This window comes from Gymnodraco acuticeps, unplaced genomic scaffold, assembly GCF_902827175.1.
Source record: "Gymnodraco acuticeps unplaced genomic scaffold, fGymAcu1.1, whole genome shotgun sequence".
Lineage (NCBI taxonomy): Eukaryota > Metazoa > Chordata > Actinopteri > Perciformes > Bathydraconidae > Gymnodraco > Gymnodraco acuticeps.
The window spans coordinates 1,887,557-1,907,572 of NW_022990459.1; the positions used below are offsets into that span (position 1 = coordinate 1,887,557).

A 20,016-nucleotide genomic window follows, 5' to 3' on the forward strand; every position below is an offset into this window, starting at 1 on the left:
TGTCCGTATCTGTTTCTCTCTGACTCGGACATTTTGTTTGGCAGGAGACACCAGACAAGATGCTGTTAAAACTGCAAAAAGTGTCTGCTTCTTTGCAATTATTGCCTTTTTGTTAACGCATTAAACAGCCTTCCAAAGGGGGTGAGATAACTCTGCTTGCTGCCACATTTCTCACAGCTTTTATCGCAAAGATGCACATTTCACATTTTTTTGCAGTGAACATCTTCCTCTTTCTTTCTACCAAAAGGGAGTGAAAACAAGCCTCTCCCTGGTCAATGAGTTCACTGGGGCGGACGTCTCCTTAGACAGGGCTGCAGGGGGGGGGGGGGGTTAAAAAGTCTTGCAACCAAAGAGAAAAGTGAGAATGAGGGAGGGAGAGAGGGAGGGAGAGAAACCTGGCACCAAGACGGTACAGAGCGAAGGGTATTAGAGACGGCGAACAAGGGAAGGTCAGCCCCCCCCCCCCCTCTTATTCTTCTTCTTCTTCCTCCTACTCCTGCATCAGCAAATGTACAAGCCCATCATCAATACTGGCCGACCACAGTGATAACAGCAGAGTCTGTGATGAGGCGTTTACACGCTCCGCAGAGGGTTATATTAATGTCAGGAGTCAGGGAAAGAGGAGAATTTCACATCTAAGACGAGCTACTGACAGAGGGGCTTATGGGCATCAGTGACCGGCTACGTCCTGATCTGATGCTAACAAGGTCATCCTCTGGTCTGAAAGCAGCTTTGTCTCTATAATCAGAGGAGCATCATCATCATATTCCACATTGTATCAGCAGCTCTTCATGGTGACGCAACCCACCAGGGAGGCAAACAGAGACCCTGCCCGGGGTCTCGAGTAGAGATCAGTGCGTTCACAGAGACAGGAGCTGAGATATTGAATTCAGATATCTCATTTAATGCACTGACCGTCTGCATTTTGTGTAAATATGACTATATAAAGCAGGGCTGATACTACAATATTTGTCATTATCGATTAATGCAAAGTAAGATCTTCCCATCACATGTTTTGTCTGACTAACAGGCCAAATATATAAGAAACACAGTTTACTATTATTAATTATTCTGTTTATTTACATTCCAAGGTCAGTCCAAACATCCAAAGATGATGAATTTACTATCTGAGACGGATGAGTAAACAAATATTCCCCTTTGAAAAGCTTTTAGTAATTTTGGTTTAGAATGATTCATTTATTATCAAAGTTGTTATAGATTTAAGTACGAATTTCATCCTGATTTCCAAACCTTCTATTTTTGATCTGCATTATGTTCTGCAAAGCAACATGTTTTAAAACGTACAGTACACTTACACAGTAATTATTTTATTCATATAGTACTGTTTATTGGTTGTGGTGGGGTCCGCCATTCCCTCGCCAGATTTAGATTACTTTTCACCTTCCTGGAGTCGTATGGTCGCTGGTTGAGTTACTGTTTGTGGGATTGGCTTTTATTTCAAACCAGCCATTTATTGTTATTGTTATTTGTTCCAGTTGGCACTTACCGGGATTGATCATCAGAAATTAGTGATTACTTTTCATTGACTTCTGTGTTTAAACATTTGACATCATTGTAACCATGGGTGTGGCAAACATTACTATTGTGCATCATTACGAAACAATCCTTTATCTCACAACAAATGTTCTCATCTCGTGACCCCTCACATTTATCTTGTGGCCCCTGACCCCCCAATCCTCATGTTGTAAACCAGTAGCTAACTTTGGATAGTGAGTCGTTTCGGTGTCCTGTGTGGACGTGCTTGTGTTCTGACCCACTTTACCCCAACAACCCTAACTGTTGCGTGTCTCCACCCTCGGCCCCTCTGGATCCCACCCTGCTCCTGATGCATTTGCACACTGGCTGAGCATGCTGATATGTGCTGATGTGATTGGGTCACAGCACTTATCTCATGTTTAGTGCTTGGATGAGTGTTTATTTGCTGTCCCTGCTGAAAACAGGTCTTGTTAAGCCCCGCTCCGTGCGAAGCTGTTTCCTGTCATTTAGCTTGGCACAGTGGGAACATGGGGCCCTCACCTTAACATGTGGCTCTGCACAGCGGGGGCCATCAAGTATTTGTCAGCCCAGGAGCAAAGCATCCGGCTATAGTCTGACCCAAGGAGTTGGCTGGAATCTGAAAAATATGAGAAAAATGTCTTATTGGTCACATGTCTTTTGTTTTTCACACTTTTATTTTCAGATCCCTTGGTTCATGAAAGCATCACGTGATCACATCTGATTTGCAGGTAAACCTTCATATTTTGACTTAATTTCAACAGAGAAAACAGAGATTACTTAATTTCTGACTAGAAATTATAAAGATAAGGTATAGGAAATCAGCAAATACTGCATATAAGAACAACATTTAGACAGAACAAGACTTCAGACTAAGCTTTTCTGGCTATATCTGCTTTATATTCTCTATAGGTATTTTTTATTAAATGTTATATCTTTGTACTCGTTATAAAAAAAGATATTGAGATTATTTTATTATATTTATTTTGTATTGAAGTTGTTTTTCAAACTGTTTTAATGGCTTGTTATTGCTTTAATCATATCAGACTTTGGATAAAAGGCTGTGCCAAATTACGTACAACAACCAGCACTCTTATGAAAACCTCCAGCTCGCCTTTAACTTCTCCTTTCAGCGCATATGTGTGAGAGTGTGAGCTGCTGCTGGTGGGGCAGCACCGCTTTTCTATCTACATCTGAACTACTAACCAAGTCTTAGAGAGATCAAAATGCAATCCCGTTCTGAGAAAAAAAGAGAAATGACGTTATTTGAATATGTGCCCAAAATCCTTAATGAATAACTTAGGACGAGTAGGAGGCAAATGCTGCCCCAGCTGTTTCCTGTTGAAAATGTCTGTGTAATGTAGATAAATGTGAGGGATTTTCTCTAAATCCGTCTCCTGTTCGCTAAATCTCACTTCTCCAAAACGAGCCTGCGCAATGGAACAAAGTCGGAATATTGAGATGTGACATTGCCCGCATCTCATCCTCTTTCTCCCCGTTTTTAATGACTTCAAACAAGTTCATTTTCGCCGGGCTTTGTCTTGCGGAGACCCGTGGGGATGTCTAGCGCTGTTTCCTTTCAGTGGCATTTATGTGATGTCTTCAAGGTAACTTACCTGCTTTCCTTTGTATATATTCACCTTCACTTGCTCACTATTTGCACACAGCATCCTCAGGTTTAACTGTAAGAATACTTGTTTCAGTTTCAGATCATTTCAATGCTTTTACATGCATGACAGATGTGGATTTATTTCGATATGTTTAATCATTTTATTCAGTTACAGAGAAACTGTGCTGCATACGTTTAATGATGTTTTATTCTAACTAGAAATTGTCCCTTGTGCTTTAATTTACTTTTTTTGCTGTTGGAGATTTTGACATGAATCGTGCATGAGTTTTACTGCTCGGATGAATGGGTTTTCATCCTCAGAGCTTCTGTGCGCTCTTTTTCTCCAGAAAGTCTTAATGCAGCTCTGCAACTTTCACATAATTACTGCTGAGTCTGCATTATTAAGAGCTTAATATCCCACCTTAGGCTGCGGGGTTAAGACAGAGCAGCTTAACATGAAATGCTTAACGGCGTCGGGACCGTGCGGTTTGTGTTTGGATGCAGATGGATAGTGTCCTATGTTTATTCGTGTTATTATATTTGACCCACTCAGCTTCCTCGACCGGGTTTTGCGGGAGAGCCGTTTTCCATCTCCCGGAAAGATCCCTGGCGCTTTTTGCAGCTCTTATTCTGCTTTTTGAATGTTTACGTTTTTAGTCCAGTTCTGTGCGTAATAATGTGCATACAGGGAAAACTGCTGCCTCATTACTTAGATTTGATTAATGATATATTTTAAAAGGTTCTTGATTAATATTGATTTGTATTACCATGTGATGACGTATACAGGGCCTGAGTGGCGCGATGACAAGATGAAATGTGTCTTTTCAATTTGGACACGCTCTGCTCGTTGCACACAGGCGCTCCGGAGCATCAGAGCTGCCCAGCCTCTTGTTTGACTCTTTGACTCTGGCACCAAGTGGAAGTTTGGATTTAAGTCATTTTCCTCCACATCTCCAAACCCCTGTAAAGTTACCATCTGTGGCCACGGACACTTTTATTTCTTCTTTGTATTTCTTATTTATCAGAGCAAAGTGGAAGTTAGGGAGACGAGGCTTCAGTTCACTGGGAAAAACCTTATGTGGGAAAATGTTTAGTGTTTCACCCTCTGATGTGTCATTGAGCAAGGCACTGTGCCACCAACGATCACAGCAGATAGACTCAGTGGCCAGCAGTGTTATGTGACAGCTTAATAAAAACATGACTTACACTAAATTAAAATGAAATCTGTCTGTGATGATGCTCTGTGTTTAACAGCAGTGGAAATGTTAAAGCTGTCCCTCTCTCCCTGTGCTGCAGAGTGCGATGTGCTGTATCTCCTGTAGCCGCACCCTCTCACTACTGCTGTGCGTCCTCACCCTGACTCCGACGCCAACAGGGGCGGGCCCAGAGACCCTGTGCGGGGCGGAGCTGGTCGACACGCTGCAGTTTGTGTGTGGAGAGAGAGGCTTTTATTTCAGTAAGTGCACCTTTTTATTTATTCATAAAGGTTGGCTGTATCTGTCCCAGAGCTCTCCACCTCCAGCGAGCTCATAAATAAAAAAGCAGCCAGTTTGACATCTTGTCTTGGCTTTCCCTTCATTAATGTTCCCTTTCTTCCTTCAATCATTCCTCTTACATCCTTTCTTAAAGTTCACAGTCATCCCTGCACATATGTTGTAATGCTTCATTCTCATTGATGGACAGCTAACCATATTTTGAACATGCAAATGTTAATGAACTATGGAATAATCATAACACCTATATTATTGGTGGCAAATCACAGTTTTGCCCACTGTGTTTTAAGTGGAATTTGGCTGACTATGTCAAAAAAAGGGGAGGGGTAGAAACTAAATGTTGCAGGGAAGTTTTTTCTTCTTTCCACCAGAGAAGGGAAAGCAACCCAAAGAAAACCCTCCACCAACAATCCAGGATTTAAATCTCAGATTTTTCCATTAATGGTACAACCAAGCTTAGAGCAGCATAGGATAAATGGAGCTACGGAGGTTAGGTGCAATGTTCCACAGGCTGTCAGTGTTTGTCCGGACATGTATCCCGATCTCTCTGTCAAAGACTAACAGAGTGATTGTACATTAGCAGTATAGCTGGCTCACACACAACAGGGCTAAGATTTATTCACATTTATTTGGCTGACCTCCATCCAATTAACCCAATTTGCATTGAATGTCCTGGAGGAGCGTTGTATCTCCACGAAAGTCATTTTAAAGTTCCCATAATAATTGATTGTCCCGGTGACTTCCGTGCAGCTTTGACATAAAAATCCATTATTAATGGTTTGGGCCCAAAGTTATGAAAGATTTTCCACATGTGGTAGACTTTGTCAGCTGCCAATTTCAAAAAGAAAAGAGAAAGAAGAAGATATAAGATTTCTGTGGGAAATCAGCAGCATCTATAGTTTTATATTTCCAGTAATTTATTGTTTTCACCGGAACCTGAACCTGGAGTGGTTTGAGGATACACCTTCTGGAGAACCGGTGACTGATGGAGGATTAGGGGCCAGGAGGGGGCCAGTCTTTGCCACAGTACAGCAAGGAAATAAATGTAGTATTGGCCCCATGTAACCTATAATAATGCAAATCAAACGCAGGTACAAGCCAAAAACCTAAGTACATTTTATTGGCAAGATGATTACAAAGTGGTCTAGCCATCCTAGCTTTGTAAGACTGTACTGTATTGTACAGTGGAGCTTGAGCTAAATGCTTATGAGCATATGTTTTGTGGGATATCAGCCATAAACCAAAGTATTTATTACATCTGAAATATTGACTTGATCAGGGCGTTTTAGGAACATTAAAGGAATCACCAAAGTTAATACAGTTCATCATGAAGTGGAAGACATTTTGTTTAATCCCAACCTGTAGACATTTCCCTCAGAACCTATAGGTGCTGCCATTATCATCCTCTGGGACCATGAATGTCTGTACAAAGTTTCATCCATCTAGAATTATCATCCACTAGATCTATCTTAAAGCCCACAATGACCTTCATAGCCTTGTGAATCCTTGACAGTCCATTTGTGTAGGAACTCCAACCAATCCAGTGCCTGCATGGGTTGCTCTTGATTCTTGGCTTTTCAGTCCAATTCTTTCATGACCCCTCTGTTCACCTCTGTACTCTCTGGCCGTCTTTGTTGGTATTTCATCCGCGAATTTGAGCTGCTCTCCTTTATGCCAACACTTCCTGTTTGGCTCAGGCTTTTTACCCCGTCTAAACCCAATTGGTTAAACTATGTTTTCCTGTTGACGGGGCCTTTGCAAATAATACCTGCTACAGTCATTAGCACCCAATCATGGTACTGACATAGCTTCTTGTTTCAAGACAGCTGAAAATGTGATCCAACAGTGTGCTCTTGAAGCACATGTGATGGTGACAGCTCTGCTTTGCCTCAGTTGGTTGGATGATCATGGAACCATGATTGTTGGACAATTCCACAAAACCCAAGATTACGTTCAGTGATGTTTTTCCAATGTCAACAATTTAAAAGATGTTTGCTTTCTGCATACTGTTTGGTATGGTGAAGGGTAGGGAAAGATTTTTGAAGAAGGTGCTTCACGATTATCCACCACCCCAACGTTCCTGCATGTGCCAACATAAATAGTCCACTACTTTCTGCTTTAGCACTGCATATTGGATTAGATGTACCCTAAATGTTAGTCAAATATAGAGGGAACTCCAAGGTATACAGGCTTGTCACTGCAAAGCCAAGTATATTAAAGTGGTCGGTTTGGTTACACAATGTATGTCCAATGTCAACGAATACTACCAGTTAAAAAAGTAGTGCTCTATATAGCTAAATGTAAAATAAAAGTCTGGGATTATGAATGGGTGCCATGCCGGTTTTTGTGTCCAGTCAACATCCATCCCTGACCCCTGATAAAACGGTTGAGTGGACCATTCCAAAAATTCCACGAACATAGTCTGAAGTTTTCCCAGAATCCTCCAATACCAACGTATTGTCTTGAGGTTGTGTCACCATGCACCTTGCTGCTGCACCCCCCCCCCCCCCCCCCCCCCACATGACAGTGCCTCGTTCCTCCACCCCTGCATGCAGCTTTTCCAGGACCAGTCAACATCGGTCTCTGCATCAGGCCCTTTGTGCAGTGTTTGCCACATAGTTTGTTGGAGGGCTACCAAGCTGCTGCAAAGCTGTGAGTCTTGTTCATCCAGATGCTGCTGGCAACCCCTGCATGCTGTGAAGTGGTCATGACAGCCTGCTCCATTGCCAGTTTTCTGCCAGTTAAGACTTTTTGGTCTGTGGATTCCCTCTGCTTCAGCATTTCACTTGCATATATGACCATGTTCTCTTCGTGTAAGCTGAGAGATGGTGGAAGACCATGGACTGTTTGATCAAAGAGAGGGTTTTATTGGATCGTGCATAACATTTAGCATCTATGTGTTGCAAGGGTCTTGTCATTCTCTTCTTCAACTTTGGTCAATCTTTTCTTGCTCAATGGTAAATCCCATGTTAATGATTCAAATCTCAGTTTGAAGGTTTGTAAAATGTTCCAAGAAGTGTCTGCAGCTGTAGCGTAAAGCTGATGAAATGTTTGACGAGGTATGAGTGTTCAGAGATTGGATGATGTGAGAATGTGACAACGTGTTGGCTACTGCAGAGTTTGACTACAGCTTTGTACATGTTTCTCACAGGCTATATACGTATAGCAGTACTGTCCGTATTCATCTCATGAGAAAGTGTTGAATGGAGGCCAATGTTACTCATGAATCCTTACGTAGGATAGACTTCTTAAACATGAACATACCTTTTTGTGGTGCATAGAATATATTTGTCTTTGCCGCATTACCTTACACTGTGCAGTCACTGAACTACACAGTGTCCATCTATCAATGCCACATTTTCCTGTGTTGAAAAAAGACACTCCATCCTTTTTCTGAAAAGACGATGAGGTTTGAGCAGTAGGGTGCTGTGCCCTGGAAAATATGCTGCTCCCTGTCTTCCTCTGTTTCTCTCGCTCTATCATATTCTCTCTGTCATTCCTTTTCCTCTCTCTCGGTCGCCACATGCACCAGTGGCTGTTTGAGTAAAAATATCTGGATAATCCATTTGTCATCTATGGGAGCCGGCAGCGTAACAGCTTGGCCAACGGAGGCGCACTCCTTTCCCTGAACTCTTCCCCTCCAGTCTGACCGTGTTAAACTTGGCAGCCGTCTGATTGATAATGTGTCCAGAGACAGTGTTGCAACGACAGTGGGCTTTCTGTGCTGAGAGTGCTTTTGCCAATCCACCTTACACTTGCAACCAGTAAAATAGCCCACTTGCATTTAGAGACTACAGGGTTCCAACCCTGACAGAAATGTTAAATACTAGTTGGTGGAAATACTTTTTTTACGTAATGAAAAAAACTGCAGTCTATGAAACTGAAAAAAACCCACAACCGTAGTCAGTTTTTCCAATTATTTGCCTGACCTAGAAATCCTCAGTTGTCTTTATAATGCTTTAGCAGGCAGGACCTTGGGGTTATTTCACTCCAATGTTCATTCCATTAATCAGATGTTATGGGATTTTTTTGGCTGTAGTATGAGGGCTAAGTGGCTCCCAGTCCTAAGTCACTTCATATTGTATCAGTTCATGTTAAAGTATTCACATTTATTCTCGAGTGAACATGAGATATATAATCTTAGGATTGTTTTCTGTGAAATGATTGATGCTCAAACTCTCTTGAATTACGACCATATGGAACAATCCATCATTTTGGGTCAAGAGCCAATTGTTGGTATACGAAGTTCAGCCAAATATCCTCTCTGGTTAAACCATTTTAGGTGTGTTGGCTTGTACTGATGACATGAGTTGAAGGTGGAAAAGAGAAGGAACATTGCCTTTAGCAGCCATTGATGAGATTTCCTCTTCTGTGTTTGTCCCGGTCAATTTTATTCAAAGCCACTGGAGCTGGTGGGAGGTAGAATGTGTAAACAAGAACGTCACGGGCATGCACGCACACACTCAAACACACACATAGCTAGGTCTTGTCCCTTAGCAGCAGGGGATTATGTGGATTACAGGATGATCAGGACACCCCCTCTCCTCCATAGTTTTACACTGGAACTGAACACACGGCAGAAGGCTGAGATCTGAAGAAAGACCTCCTGTGTCCTCTCCATTATGAGAAAAGGTGTCCTTTTCCCATTAAGACCTGATCTAAAAATCTCAGACCCTTCAGTGAATTACTACTTGGTGGAACAAAGAGGTGTCTCTTGAAAAGAACAGGCAGGCGCCCCCCAGACTTAGTTCATTAGCTGAAGTTGAGACTCGAGGGATTTGAGGACACTCAGGGACCAAACAGTACTTTACCTTTGAAACCCGTCATCAGTTTAATCCCACCACATATTGTAGGACATGTACAAAGAAAACCGGGGACGTATCTAGTTGCATGAGTGCAGAGATCACCAAGGTTCATGGTTGATTTCCTGGACCTTTCTGGCATTCTTTCTTCTTAACTTTAGGTCTCATAAATTGTCTTCCATTTACTGCACACTATTGATCCAACACGCCCTTATACTAGAACGATAGGATTGGTTGTTTGCCATGACTCTAATTATTGTACATGTGAGCGACAGTGGGCAAATCTATTTTTGCTGGAACAAAGTCAGGAGATTTGTACCAGCCCACCTATCCACAAAAACCCTGTCCAATCTCTTCGTTACAAAATCGCCCATTCTTTGAATTCTAACTGATGTCTTATAATAAATCCCTTTTTGATCTATATTGATAAAGCTGTGACCAACACTCATTGTAGTGGCCCATTAGTGTGAGGAACACGTCCCCCATTCCATAAAGTCTTTGTGGTACTAATGATAAAGAGGTAGTTTCCAGTACTTTAGCAGCACTTAATCCCTTCCCCGCTGTAAACGGCTTGACACTTCGCAGGAAGAGCAGTGTCAAATCAAATCAAATTTTATTTATATAGCACATTTATAAACGATTTTTGGTCGAGCCAAAGTGCTGTACATATAATAAAAAACAGGCTCCAAGAATCCACTGGTTTTTATTGACCATGCTTTCTGTCCCACTCTGGAATGGGGGAATCCAGCCATCTCTCTCCAGTGCCGCTCCTTGGAGGAATGAACACTATGTGTGCTGAGGCTGTCAAACACTGAAGCAAAAGATGTTAGATGGAGCAGTGGAGTGGCATCAGATGAAACACTTAGTCTACGCTACATTTGACAGTGGGTAGTTTTCTGTTAAAAGGCTACTGGCATTCCACTTCAAAGGCATACTCTTTATAGTACTAAGCATTTTGAAGGTGGTTCTGAAAAGCCTGCTCATATGGGTGACAGTTGTAGTCAGCTTGGATTCTCAGTGAATACCATTTCATAACCAAAACATTTTAAGAACATAAAAAAAGATCTATAGAACACACTACTGGAGCATAAGACAGTGTTCATAAAACATCCTAACTCATTTTTAATAGCAGATCCATCAGAGAAAATGCAATGTCATCCAGCATTTTCTCTTACTCAACATTTGCCAAAGTACATTATAACATCTGCATAGGTTCTGCATGGATCATTAAAACACATGCATTGATTCATGTAAAGACAGAGGATTACATTTGTGTCCCCATGTTGACTCTTTACATTGTTAAAATAAAAGGCACTGTCAGAAGTGTTTTGGCTTCCGACAAGCTGTCAAACATAAACATGTTTCGTATTTAGTAATGCACTTCTATAACACTGTTGGACTCTTCATTCCATGTCTCAAGCTTCAAGTTACAACAGTTACTTCTGGTGGTGCTTCGTATTTTTTGTACAGAAATAGTGCAGAACAGAACTGCATCTTACGTAATGCTGCATATGGTTTGAAAGGGTACAGAACGTTTGCCATTTCTCCCCTACAACATAGTAAATCATACATGTAAGAGGACAGAAATCCACTAACTGCACTCTGCATCGTCATGATGGTTTAAATGCTGACACACGCTTTCTAATCTGACCCGAAACCCTCCCTCATCAGCGTGCGTGCGTCCCTAATCTAGAGTCCATTTCAAACAGCAGGGGGCCGCGAGGCGGGAAGCACTGGCAGAAAAGGTTGCTTGTCCTTATTTGTTTTACAACAGTCACAACCACAGCCCTCTTTTATGAGGGATTACAGCTGCTATCCATGCTATTGAAGCATTTAAAACCTTGCAAAGCTTTTAGACCTCATTATTACATGCATGATTTTCCCAAACCTGCCCCAGCTGATTATCCTACATGTTACAACCGGTGCCAGCTGCTTTTCTCTCCCTTCCAGCTGTTTGTGCAGCAGGGTTGCAAGCTATTTCCAGAATAATAGCGGATGTTAATTTGTAAGGCTTTATTGGGAGGAATTGCCAAAACAGGCCAGGCAACAAGGCATGGCCCCTCTTTTGGCTTTCAGCATACATTATATAATCGTTAGCCAGGGCTCAACTTCATGTTTCTCTCTTTCTAAATCAGGTGTTAATATATAACATGCAAAGGTAAACTGCAGGGAAAAAGAAAGAATGACAGTGGAATACCTGGCATAGTCAAAAGCTGAATAAGATTTTTGTCATCTCCATATTTCATTTAATACATCCCTTTTGGCAGTTTGAGATCTGTGTGATTCTGTTTCTTCCTGTTCCCTAAATAATGCAGGTGCACAATGTATTTTTAGCATCATTCTACCTGATATGCAACACGAAAGCCTCCCTATTGTCCCCCTTCCCTTCCCTCTCATTCACACCTCCATTACCTTCCACTCTGCTTTGTGTCTGGGGGTCCGAGGAGAAAGATGCTTCTGTTTCTGAATGAAAGCTTCTCTCTGTCCAGAACAACATTGTTAGGACAAGGCAGACAGAGAGCAGCAGTTAATGGACTTTGTCAGCACTGGCAGGCTTCTGAGCCAAGAGCTATTAACTCTGAGAGGGAAAGGCATTTCCTCCTTGTAAATGCCATATTAAATTATTATTATTTTATTTTGTAAAAGAGAAAAGCCCATCAGGGCTATATTGCTCAAGGTGAGTAGGGAATTTTTAATGGAGAGTCTGCGTTTTTCCAAAGGCCACCAACAGAGGGTGGGTTTTGTGGGGGTAAGGGAGTTGAAAGAGGAAGTGAATATTTGCGTCATGGTAACTTGATGTGGCCACTCAGTCAACTAGAGTATCACACCTTTAAATAAGGTTTTATACATTCTTTAAGTGATAATATACATAAAATATTTCCACCTCATCTCTTACTAAACTTGTACACACGCTGCATCATGCCACCATCTTTGCACCCATTTTCTAGCAGAGAGGCTCCAGGGGGCTTCTGCCAAACAAAAATGTGAATGAACCGTGCAGCAGAGCCAATGGGGGTGAGGCCTCCAAGACTGCCTGGCTGTTTCTGCAGGTTGATCAGACCCAGAGGGCCTGTGGTTTGGCCCCGCTGGACGAGACTCTGTGTAAAAGATACCTGGGCCAAAATGGCTGAGCGTGATTTTCTCAACGTTTGGGTGACTGCGGCCCATTTTTTTACAGGGAAGCAGCTGCCAAAAAAGTGTCCATAGTGTGCAATGTGATACACTGTAAACTATACGCGGAAAAAATCCATATCATTAAGGCCGTTCATACATCAGAGGAATCAGACCCTGACCTGGCCATTATCACTGCTTTATTACAAGCATAGGGTTTGGCCACTAGCCACAATTAGTTTGATTAAATCTGCTAACCCTGATAAAGCAATGTAGAAGTAAAAAAAATCTTAAGTTGATAAAACCCCTTAGTAACTGTTGCTATGTTTGTTAAACTTTCTGTCATAATGAGATTTACGACCGAAATGTCTTAGTACATTTATGGCGCATTTCCACTACAGGGCCTCGCTCGACCTCGCTCTGTATGGCTAGGTCTCGTTAGGCCTTGTTAGGACTGGCTCACTTTATGCTGCGTTTCCATTACAGTTTAGTAGCTGGGGCAGTAACTATATTAACGCAGTGTAGGTGGAGCCGTGACGTCATCTTCAATGAGAACCCCAGAAAAACAACATTAGCTGTTAGCACTCAAGCTCACAGCTCCTCATATCTGTTCAGAAACTAGACAAAAGTTAAACAAGTACAAACCACTGTCTGTGTCATGGCCAATACAGTCGCTGGTTTATTTATGTCTGTATAGGCCGTTGTTGTGAGTGTGGACGGTCGGAGCATATACTGCGTTAGCTTAGCCGATCTCCATTCAGAAAACACGCATTTAAAAAAGGTTTTTTGCCTGCCGTCTGTCTGCAGACTTGTCAAAGCATTAATTCATGGTTTTTACTAACCGGTATCAGTATGTTGTTACTTCGGCATCATTTTGAAACGTGTATTACAATTAAATCACGGTCAAATATGTTCATTTTGCTGTAGTTGTAGCCCCCTTGCCAGCGATTCTCTCTCTAGTTTAGCATACTCAGCCCGACTCAGCCTGGTTGTTGGCCCGGAAAGAACCTCGATTTTATGGGGCCAGAAAAACAGGTAATAGTACCCGCTAGCCGGAACTACGCCAAGTGGAAACGCAACCAAAAACGGGCCGGGCATGTTTAAAGCAAGCTCCACGCTGTAGTAAATGCGCCATTAGAACAAAGAGTTCTGGACTTCAGCAAAAGCAAGACTTCAGACAAACAGGTTTTCAGTCCAATCAATCATTCATCCTCACATTGGGGTGTTGTAATAATACCATCAGAACAATGGGCAGTTTCCATAATTGCCAGCTTTGTATTTGCCCAAATGTAACTTACTTTGACTCTTTCTGCTGTTCCTCTCAAACAGGTAAACCAACAGGCTATGGCCCCAATGCACGGCGGTCACGTGGCATTGTGGACGAGTGCTGCTTCCAAAGCTGTGAGCTGCGGCGCCTGGAGATGTACTGTGCACCTGTCAAGCCTAACAAGGCTGCCCGCTCTGTGCGGGCCCAGCGCCACACAGACCTGCCCAGAGCACCTAAGGTTAGTACCGCAGGGCACAAAGTGGACAAGGGCACAGAGCGTAGGACAGCACAGCAGCCAGACAAGACAAAAAACAAGAAGGTGAGCACAGCATCAAACAGATATACTCTGAAAAAATGTACTCTTCAGGAAATGTGTAAGAAAAAGCAAATATGAATGTTTTGTTAGCTTCTATCGGAGCATGCATACTTGATATCCATTTGTTTTCTTTCTAAGGGTTAGATGAAGATTGATACCACTCTTTTATCCAATTGAATAGATAACCTAACCCAAAGCTTACAAATTGATAGTAGGTCAAAACACCTGGCACATTCTGATATTGCCTAATAAGGCTAGCTGTTTCCACTCGTTATGCTCAGCTAAGCTAACTAGTTGAAGGCTGTGGTTACAGTGTTTATTCAGCTTTAAATTGGAGTGGTCTCAAACTTCTTATCTAATTCAGTTACTTTAAATGGTCAGTAAGTAAGTTTAAGTTTGCTACTAACTTGCTGTAGGCCTATAAGTCAAATGAATACATCTAATCTAAATATCTTCCTTTTCTTTCCACAGAGACCATTACCTGGACATAGTCATTCTTCCTTCAAGGTATGCAAGTTGTTGGCTACCTTTTTTGTACATGTTATTTTTTAGATCTCCGTTCTGAAATCTTTGTCTCATCTGGCCCGAGAAAGACAACGTGAGACCAAAATGCAGACTCTGTTTCATCCTCGAGTTGCAAACCTGCAGGAGAGTGTGATCCTTTTAAGATTCCACTGTGCTTTTTACCCTTCTCTCAAAAAAGAAAACCATTAGCAAGAGACAGAACTAAGTGGTTTTTGTGGTAGACCCAGTAGCACTCCTGCTCCCCAGGCAGAATTTCCACTCTGCTACTGTACATTATGTGCGGAAATTCTGGCGTCTCACCATAAACAGACTGACACATGCATGGTCCAGATATGAAGCCTATCACCTTCAGTGCATATCTGTGTGCAGTGACTTTCAAAGCACTCATCTCTTTGTTCATCTTTTCATTACCCTCACATTTGTATAGTTAGTTGTTTTTTTTCCATTTCAATATTGGAACTAGCAGTTATTCTCATGGCCCATTATTCCGATGGCCAATTATTCCAATGCCCAATAATCTGAAGAATGTCTCATTGGACTGACATTTTATCCTACAGCTTGTTGTCCTGATAGCAAACTCTTATTGCTTCGCAGGCCAATTATTAAAAGGTTCCTGACTTAAGGAAAGTACTTACTGTACCTCTGTGACCAAGTTTTGTTTTCACCATCCAAAGATCGTAGATACAGAAACTCCTACATCTGTCCCAAAGCCTGCTTATTTTATCCTGTCTCTACAGTGTCTCTGTTCAATGTCTAAAATGCGTTTCTCTTTCATTGCAGGAAGTGCATCAGAAAAACTCAAGTCGAGGCAACACGGGGGGCAGAAATTACAGAATGTAGGGAAGAAGCGAATGGACAAATGCCCAGCTGCTTGGGAAGAGAGAAGGGAGTGGCCTTACCTGGTACCCCTGTGGAATGGTTCACTGAAAAACAAAAATGATGCTAACAAAGGTCCGGAAAGCTCTTCAAAATGATTAAAACCTGAAAGCTAAGCTGTGTTTAAGGGTTTGATGAGGAATCTTGTGATTATTTTATACACTGCACCATTCCATATCGGGAGGAATTCTTTGTTAATGCAATGTAAAAGACTAGTTTAGCTGCTGAGACACAAACAAGAGCTTATTATACCTCCATGTGTTGGCTGCAGCATCCCCTGGCTTCAGAAAAGGTTTGAATGGATCTTAGCATCAGCCAATCAGAGAGCAGCAGGCTGTGCTTCTGAATGAGTTGTCCATCCTGTCCCCTGAACTTAACGGAGGTAAATTCATTCAATCTGAGAGAGTGGATTCATAGGATACTTTTTCACCGGTCATAACAGTTACTACCCCAGTTAACATCTGGTTATCTTACCGTCAGAGTTTTTATGCAGCATGAGAATTAGTAAAATCAAGGTTTGCTTTAAAGGACAAAGACCAGGTGGTTTAATAATTTAAACATTATTGTAGTAATATTTGGGTCAAATTAAAATCCCTAATTCTTATAGTCTAGCACAGTGTTTATGTCAAGGTTAAAGGTCCCTTGAAATCTTCAGGAAGTGTTAAAAACCTGAAGATTGAGTGTAAAATCCCAAAACTTCTATAACTACAAACAAACCCAATTGGAGAGGAATTTAAGGAAGATTAACCTGAAGATACATTGATATTTAGTGTATTGGCTATTCATTAAATGGTGCTTGTGTGGTTTTAGAAAGGGGTCGTTCAGTGGACTCAAAGTGCATTGGACATACGTCAGTGGAATAAGTGGAATTACGATAATCAGGCAAAAATGTTTGTTGTGGCCAAATCAAATTTTTTGTCAACAATCCAGTCCCTGAGTGGAGGCCTGTGTTCAAGGTTAAGCGCAAGTCATGCAAGTTTAGTCACGGCAAGTCAACAAGCTTTCAAAAAAGAGTAGAACATTGTTCTGGAACAATATTTTCCCAAATCTGTCAACACCTGAGTTTGAGGCAAAAGAAGGTGAGGTTCTTCCAATAGGGGCAAAGATGGGAGGTTTAAAGATAGATATCAATCTTGGGCTGATATATTATGTTAGTTTCTACTTCAGTTGTCGCTTGGACTGCATTACCTGCCATTACGGCTTGAGAACAACAAAACTCCACAGCATCTGTTGCAAAGTCCATCTGAAAAATCTATTTTGTTAATATTGCAAATCAAAATGAGAAGTCTTCCTGGAGATATGAGATACAGCACGCTTTTAACAAACCCACAGACAAAGCACACACAGTGTAAATGAGAGTTGTGTAACTGTGAGCAAGAGTCAAACACACACATAAAACACACACACGTTTCATGATAAGCCAGTTCTAAGAAGTCCTTGCATGAGGACTGACCACCCTGGCTGTTTGCTCAAGCCTCCATGCAGGTTTAAAGTCATTTTATTGCACAAACCGCCCAAGACATCTCATCTCTGCCTCCTCTGCCTGTGTATAATCAAACAGTACTCCCATTTATGTTATACCTATGCATCGCTATCATTCATTGTACATGATAGTTTCATATAATAAAACTGTATTAAGAATCCTATCCACTGTATAATGGTGCTATTTTGTAGTTTGTTACTTGCAAGAGATGGCTAAGTCGGACAGATGGCAGGGCTTACATTGGAGGTCTTCCCTTTTGCACAGCCTTGTGGCCACCATTTTAATAGTGTTTTATTTTGTAAGCTGTTTAAGTAAGGTAGTAGTGTAAGCGAGTAAATGTATCTGTGTGAAATATGTGAATGCATGGAGATAAAAAAATACAAGAAAATACAATGTTGTGGTCCCAAGAAGGCAAAATGCTATTTTTTCTACTGTTTTTGAATTATTTTCTCAATATACATCCCTTATGCCAAATAACTTGACAAAAGTACTGTGAACTGTGATTCTTCCAATTGTATTGAGATTGATAAAAGTCATGGTGTGCTTTTGTCTGTCCTAAGATGTGTGTTTACATGCACCTCACTGGAAGAAAAATAATTGATTATTAAAAACACTTATCGCGAGACTACACTACTTTTGCTGAACAGCGGCCACTGTGGCTACAAGTTGTAATTATGATATAAATGCAAATTAAACTTGCCTTAAACTTGTTTCCCAAGATCTTCATGAGTCCGACACCAACATGTTATCTGTGTCACGCTAACCTGTAGTGTAACAAGAGCACAGTTAGAGAAGAGCTATAATGTCAGCCAATTTACTTATTAATATTGCACAGCGTCTAGCTTTAAAAAAAATATTGGGACAATTTGTAAAATTAGAAGATTAGAAGCAATTTCAGATTCCTCTGTTTAACACAATATTTCAGCCAGCAGCCGGTTAGCTTAGCTAAACACACAGATTGGTAACAGGAGGATCATCTAGTTTTGCTTTGTAGAAATGTCAACAAAATACGCCACATGGTGTCGTTTTTACATCTCAGTTGTTTTACTTACAGATTTAAAGGTAGGGTAGGTAAGAATGAAGAAACCAGCTCGAGTGCGCTAGAATTTGAAAATACACAGCCGGAAAAAATCTGCCACTTCCTTACAGAGCCCCTCCTCCAACACACACGAACGCGCACATGACCAATGAGGGCACAAAATAAGCCGGGCCTGCTAAAATGATTGGTCGTGCTTTTTACAGTACTACGGCTTCCACAGATGACATTTTTTATGGATTTTTTGTCAAAGCACTTAAAATATTCATTGCTATCGGGATGTTAAGAGCATTCCATGGAATATAAAAGTGTATCTCGAGCCGGTTTCTCAAACGTACCTACCCCACCTTTAACAAACACATTTGTATATTAGTATGTACCGTATGTACGTTGTAGGGGTACTGTTTGGCAAGCTAGCCACGAGAGCTTTCCCGCTTGTTTCATTCTTTATGCCAAACAAAGCTAACTGGCTTCTGGATGTAGCTTGATATTGTGGGCTGAGTCCTAAAACACGGAAATTATTAAGCATTTTTGACTAAACATTTTACTACATCAGCTAAATGACTAATATTTTCAACCATCAATATTGAATACTGTTTTTATCTGTCAACATAGGAATTTGCTAGTTTACTTTTGTTCTTTAATTATTTACAAATTACATAATCGACATGCAGAGCTAAAATGTTAACAACGTTGCTTTTAGAGCCATTCTGGTTCTCGAATATTTTCAGATATAAAGTACAAACCAAATACTTTTTAATAGAACAAAGCCTCAGTCAGCATTAATAAGCCATGAATCAAATCATTCAATATCAATTGAGGTACGAAGTGCACTGCAGCCACAAAACGCCCTCCAAAAACTTGTCTCTGGTACCTGAAATATAGCTTATAATGTCATAAATAGCAAGGTTAGCCAGACAAAAGTCCTTCTGTGTGTCTGATATATTTAAAGAAAGCTACAGCAACCAACTTCAATGTGACTATGATTCAACCATTTTTGTTTGTGACCTGTGTGAAATAATGATCAATAAAGTTTAAAAAGTGGTGCTGAAACATTCACAACTCTTTGAGGTGTTAAATGAGAAAACATAATTTCCATCACTGTCCAAGAAAACTTTTTGATTAGAGCGCTGTTATTTTTGGTGCTCTATTGCCTTCTGTAGAAAAAATACTGACACATTGTTCACCATTCCTGCTGAATAAACCACTTGTCAACATCACATAAATGCCTGGAGAGTCTTTTTTAATGCAGCATGTACATACGCTACATATTTTCTGATTTAAAAGGACGAAATTACTGAAATTTCACATTGAAATAAGTATTCGGGTCCTTTGCTATGACATAGGTGCCTCACATTTAGCTTGATTATCTTTGAGCTGTTTCTTCACCTTGATTGGAGTCCACCTGTCCTGAGTTCAACTTATTAGAGATCAGGCACACACCTGATATATAAAGACCTCACATCTGATCCGCCGGCCTAAAAACAGGATTGTGTCGAGGCACAGATATACAGAAAAGGCTACAAAAAATGCCTGCTGAAATTATTTAAGAGCACAGTGGCATAGAGTTGGCTATCAGGCAATACTCAACATTAGGGGGAAAAGGGCCTTGTTAAGGGACGTGACCAAGAAATTAAGTTTAACTGAGCTTCAGACCTCCTTTTGTGAATGCAAGAAACTTCCAGAAGGACAACCATTCCTGCATCTCCTTCGTGAAAGACATTGGAAATCATGTTTGAGTTTGCAAAATAGCTGTACAGCTTGTTGCTTTATACCCCAGAAACTTTTCAATCAATTTGCACAATATGAGATTGATGAGGTGGGAAATTTGTTTAAATGATTTTAGTAGAAGGCTAAAACATAACAAAATGTGAAGGGGTTCAGCTCTATGTGATTCCACTGCACACTTTTAAACTTGGAATATCATCCTGTAAAGCAGTGATACTCAACCTGGGGGTCACATTTGGTTCAAAATAGCAGCCA

The 20,016-nt window shown here is 41.1% G+C and overlaps 1 protein-coding gene across 1 annotated transcript; it reads left to right on the top strand.

Moving 5' to 3' along the window:
- The first annotated feature begins 2,841 nt into the window (after window positions 1-2,841).
- Window positions 2,842-19,253, top strand: igf1 (insulin-like growth factor 1). The gene is made up of 5 exons (XM_034225946.1): window positions 2,842-3,122; window positions 4,421-4,580; window positions 13,860-14,116; window positions 14,585-14,620; window positions 15,419-19,253. Exons 1-5 carry the CDS (start codon window positions 3,075-3,077, stop codon window positions 15,476-15,478), a joined length of 561 nt encoding a protein of 186 aa, XP_034081837.1. The 5' UTR covers window positions 2,842-3,074; the 3' UTR covers window positions 15,479-19,253.
- Window positions 19,254-20,016: the final 763 nt, after the last annotated feature.

What these genes read in the sequence shown, in the direction of transcription:
- igf1 (XM_034225946.1), top strand. Translation starts at nt 3,075, where the DNA reads ATGTCTAGCGCTGTTTCCTTTCAGTGGCATTTATGTGATGTCTTCAAG. An exon ending in ACAAGACAAAAAACAAGAAG is followed by an intron (nt 14,117 to 14,584) that starts GTGAGCACAGCA and finishes TTCTTTCCACAG; the next exon opens with AGACCATTACCTGGACATAG. An exon ending in ATAGTCATTCTTCCTTCAAG is followed by an intron (nt 14,621 to 15,418) that starts GTATGCAAGTTG and finishes CTTTCATTGCAG; the next exon opens with GAAGTGCATCAGAAAAACTC.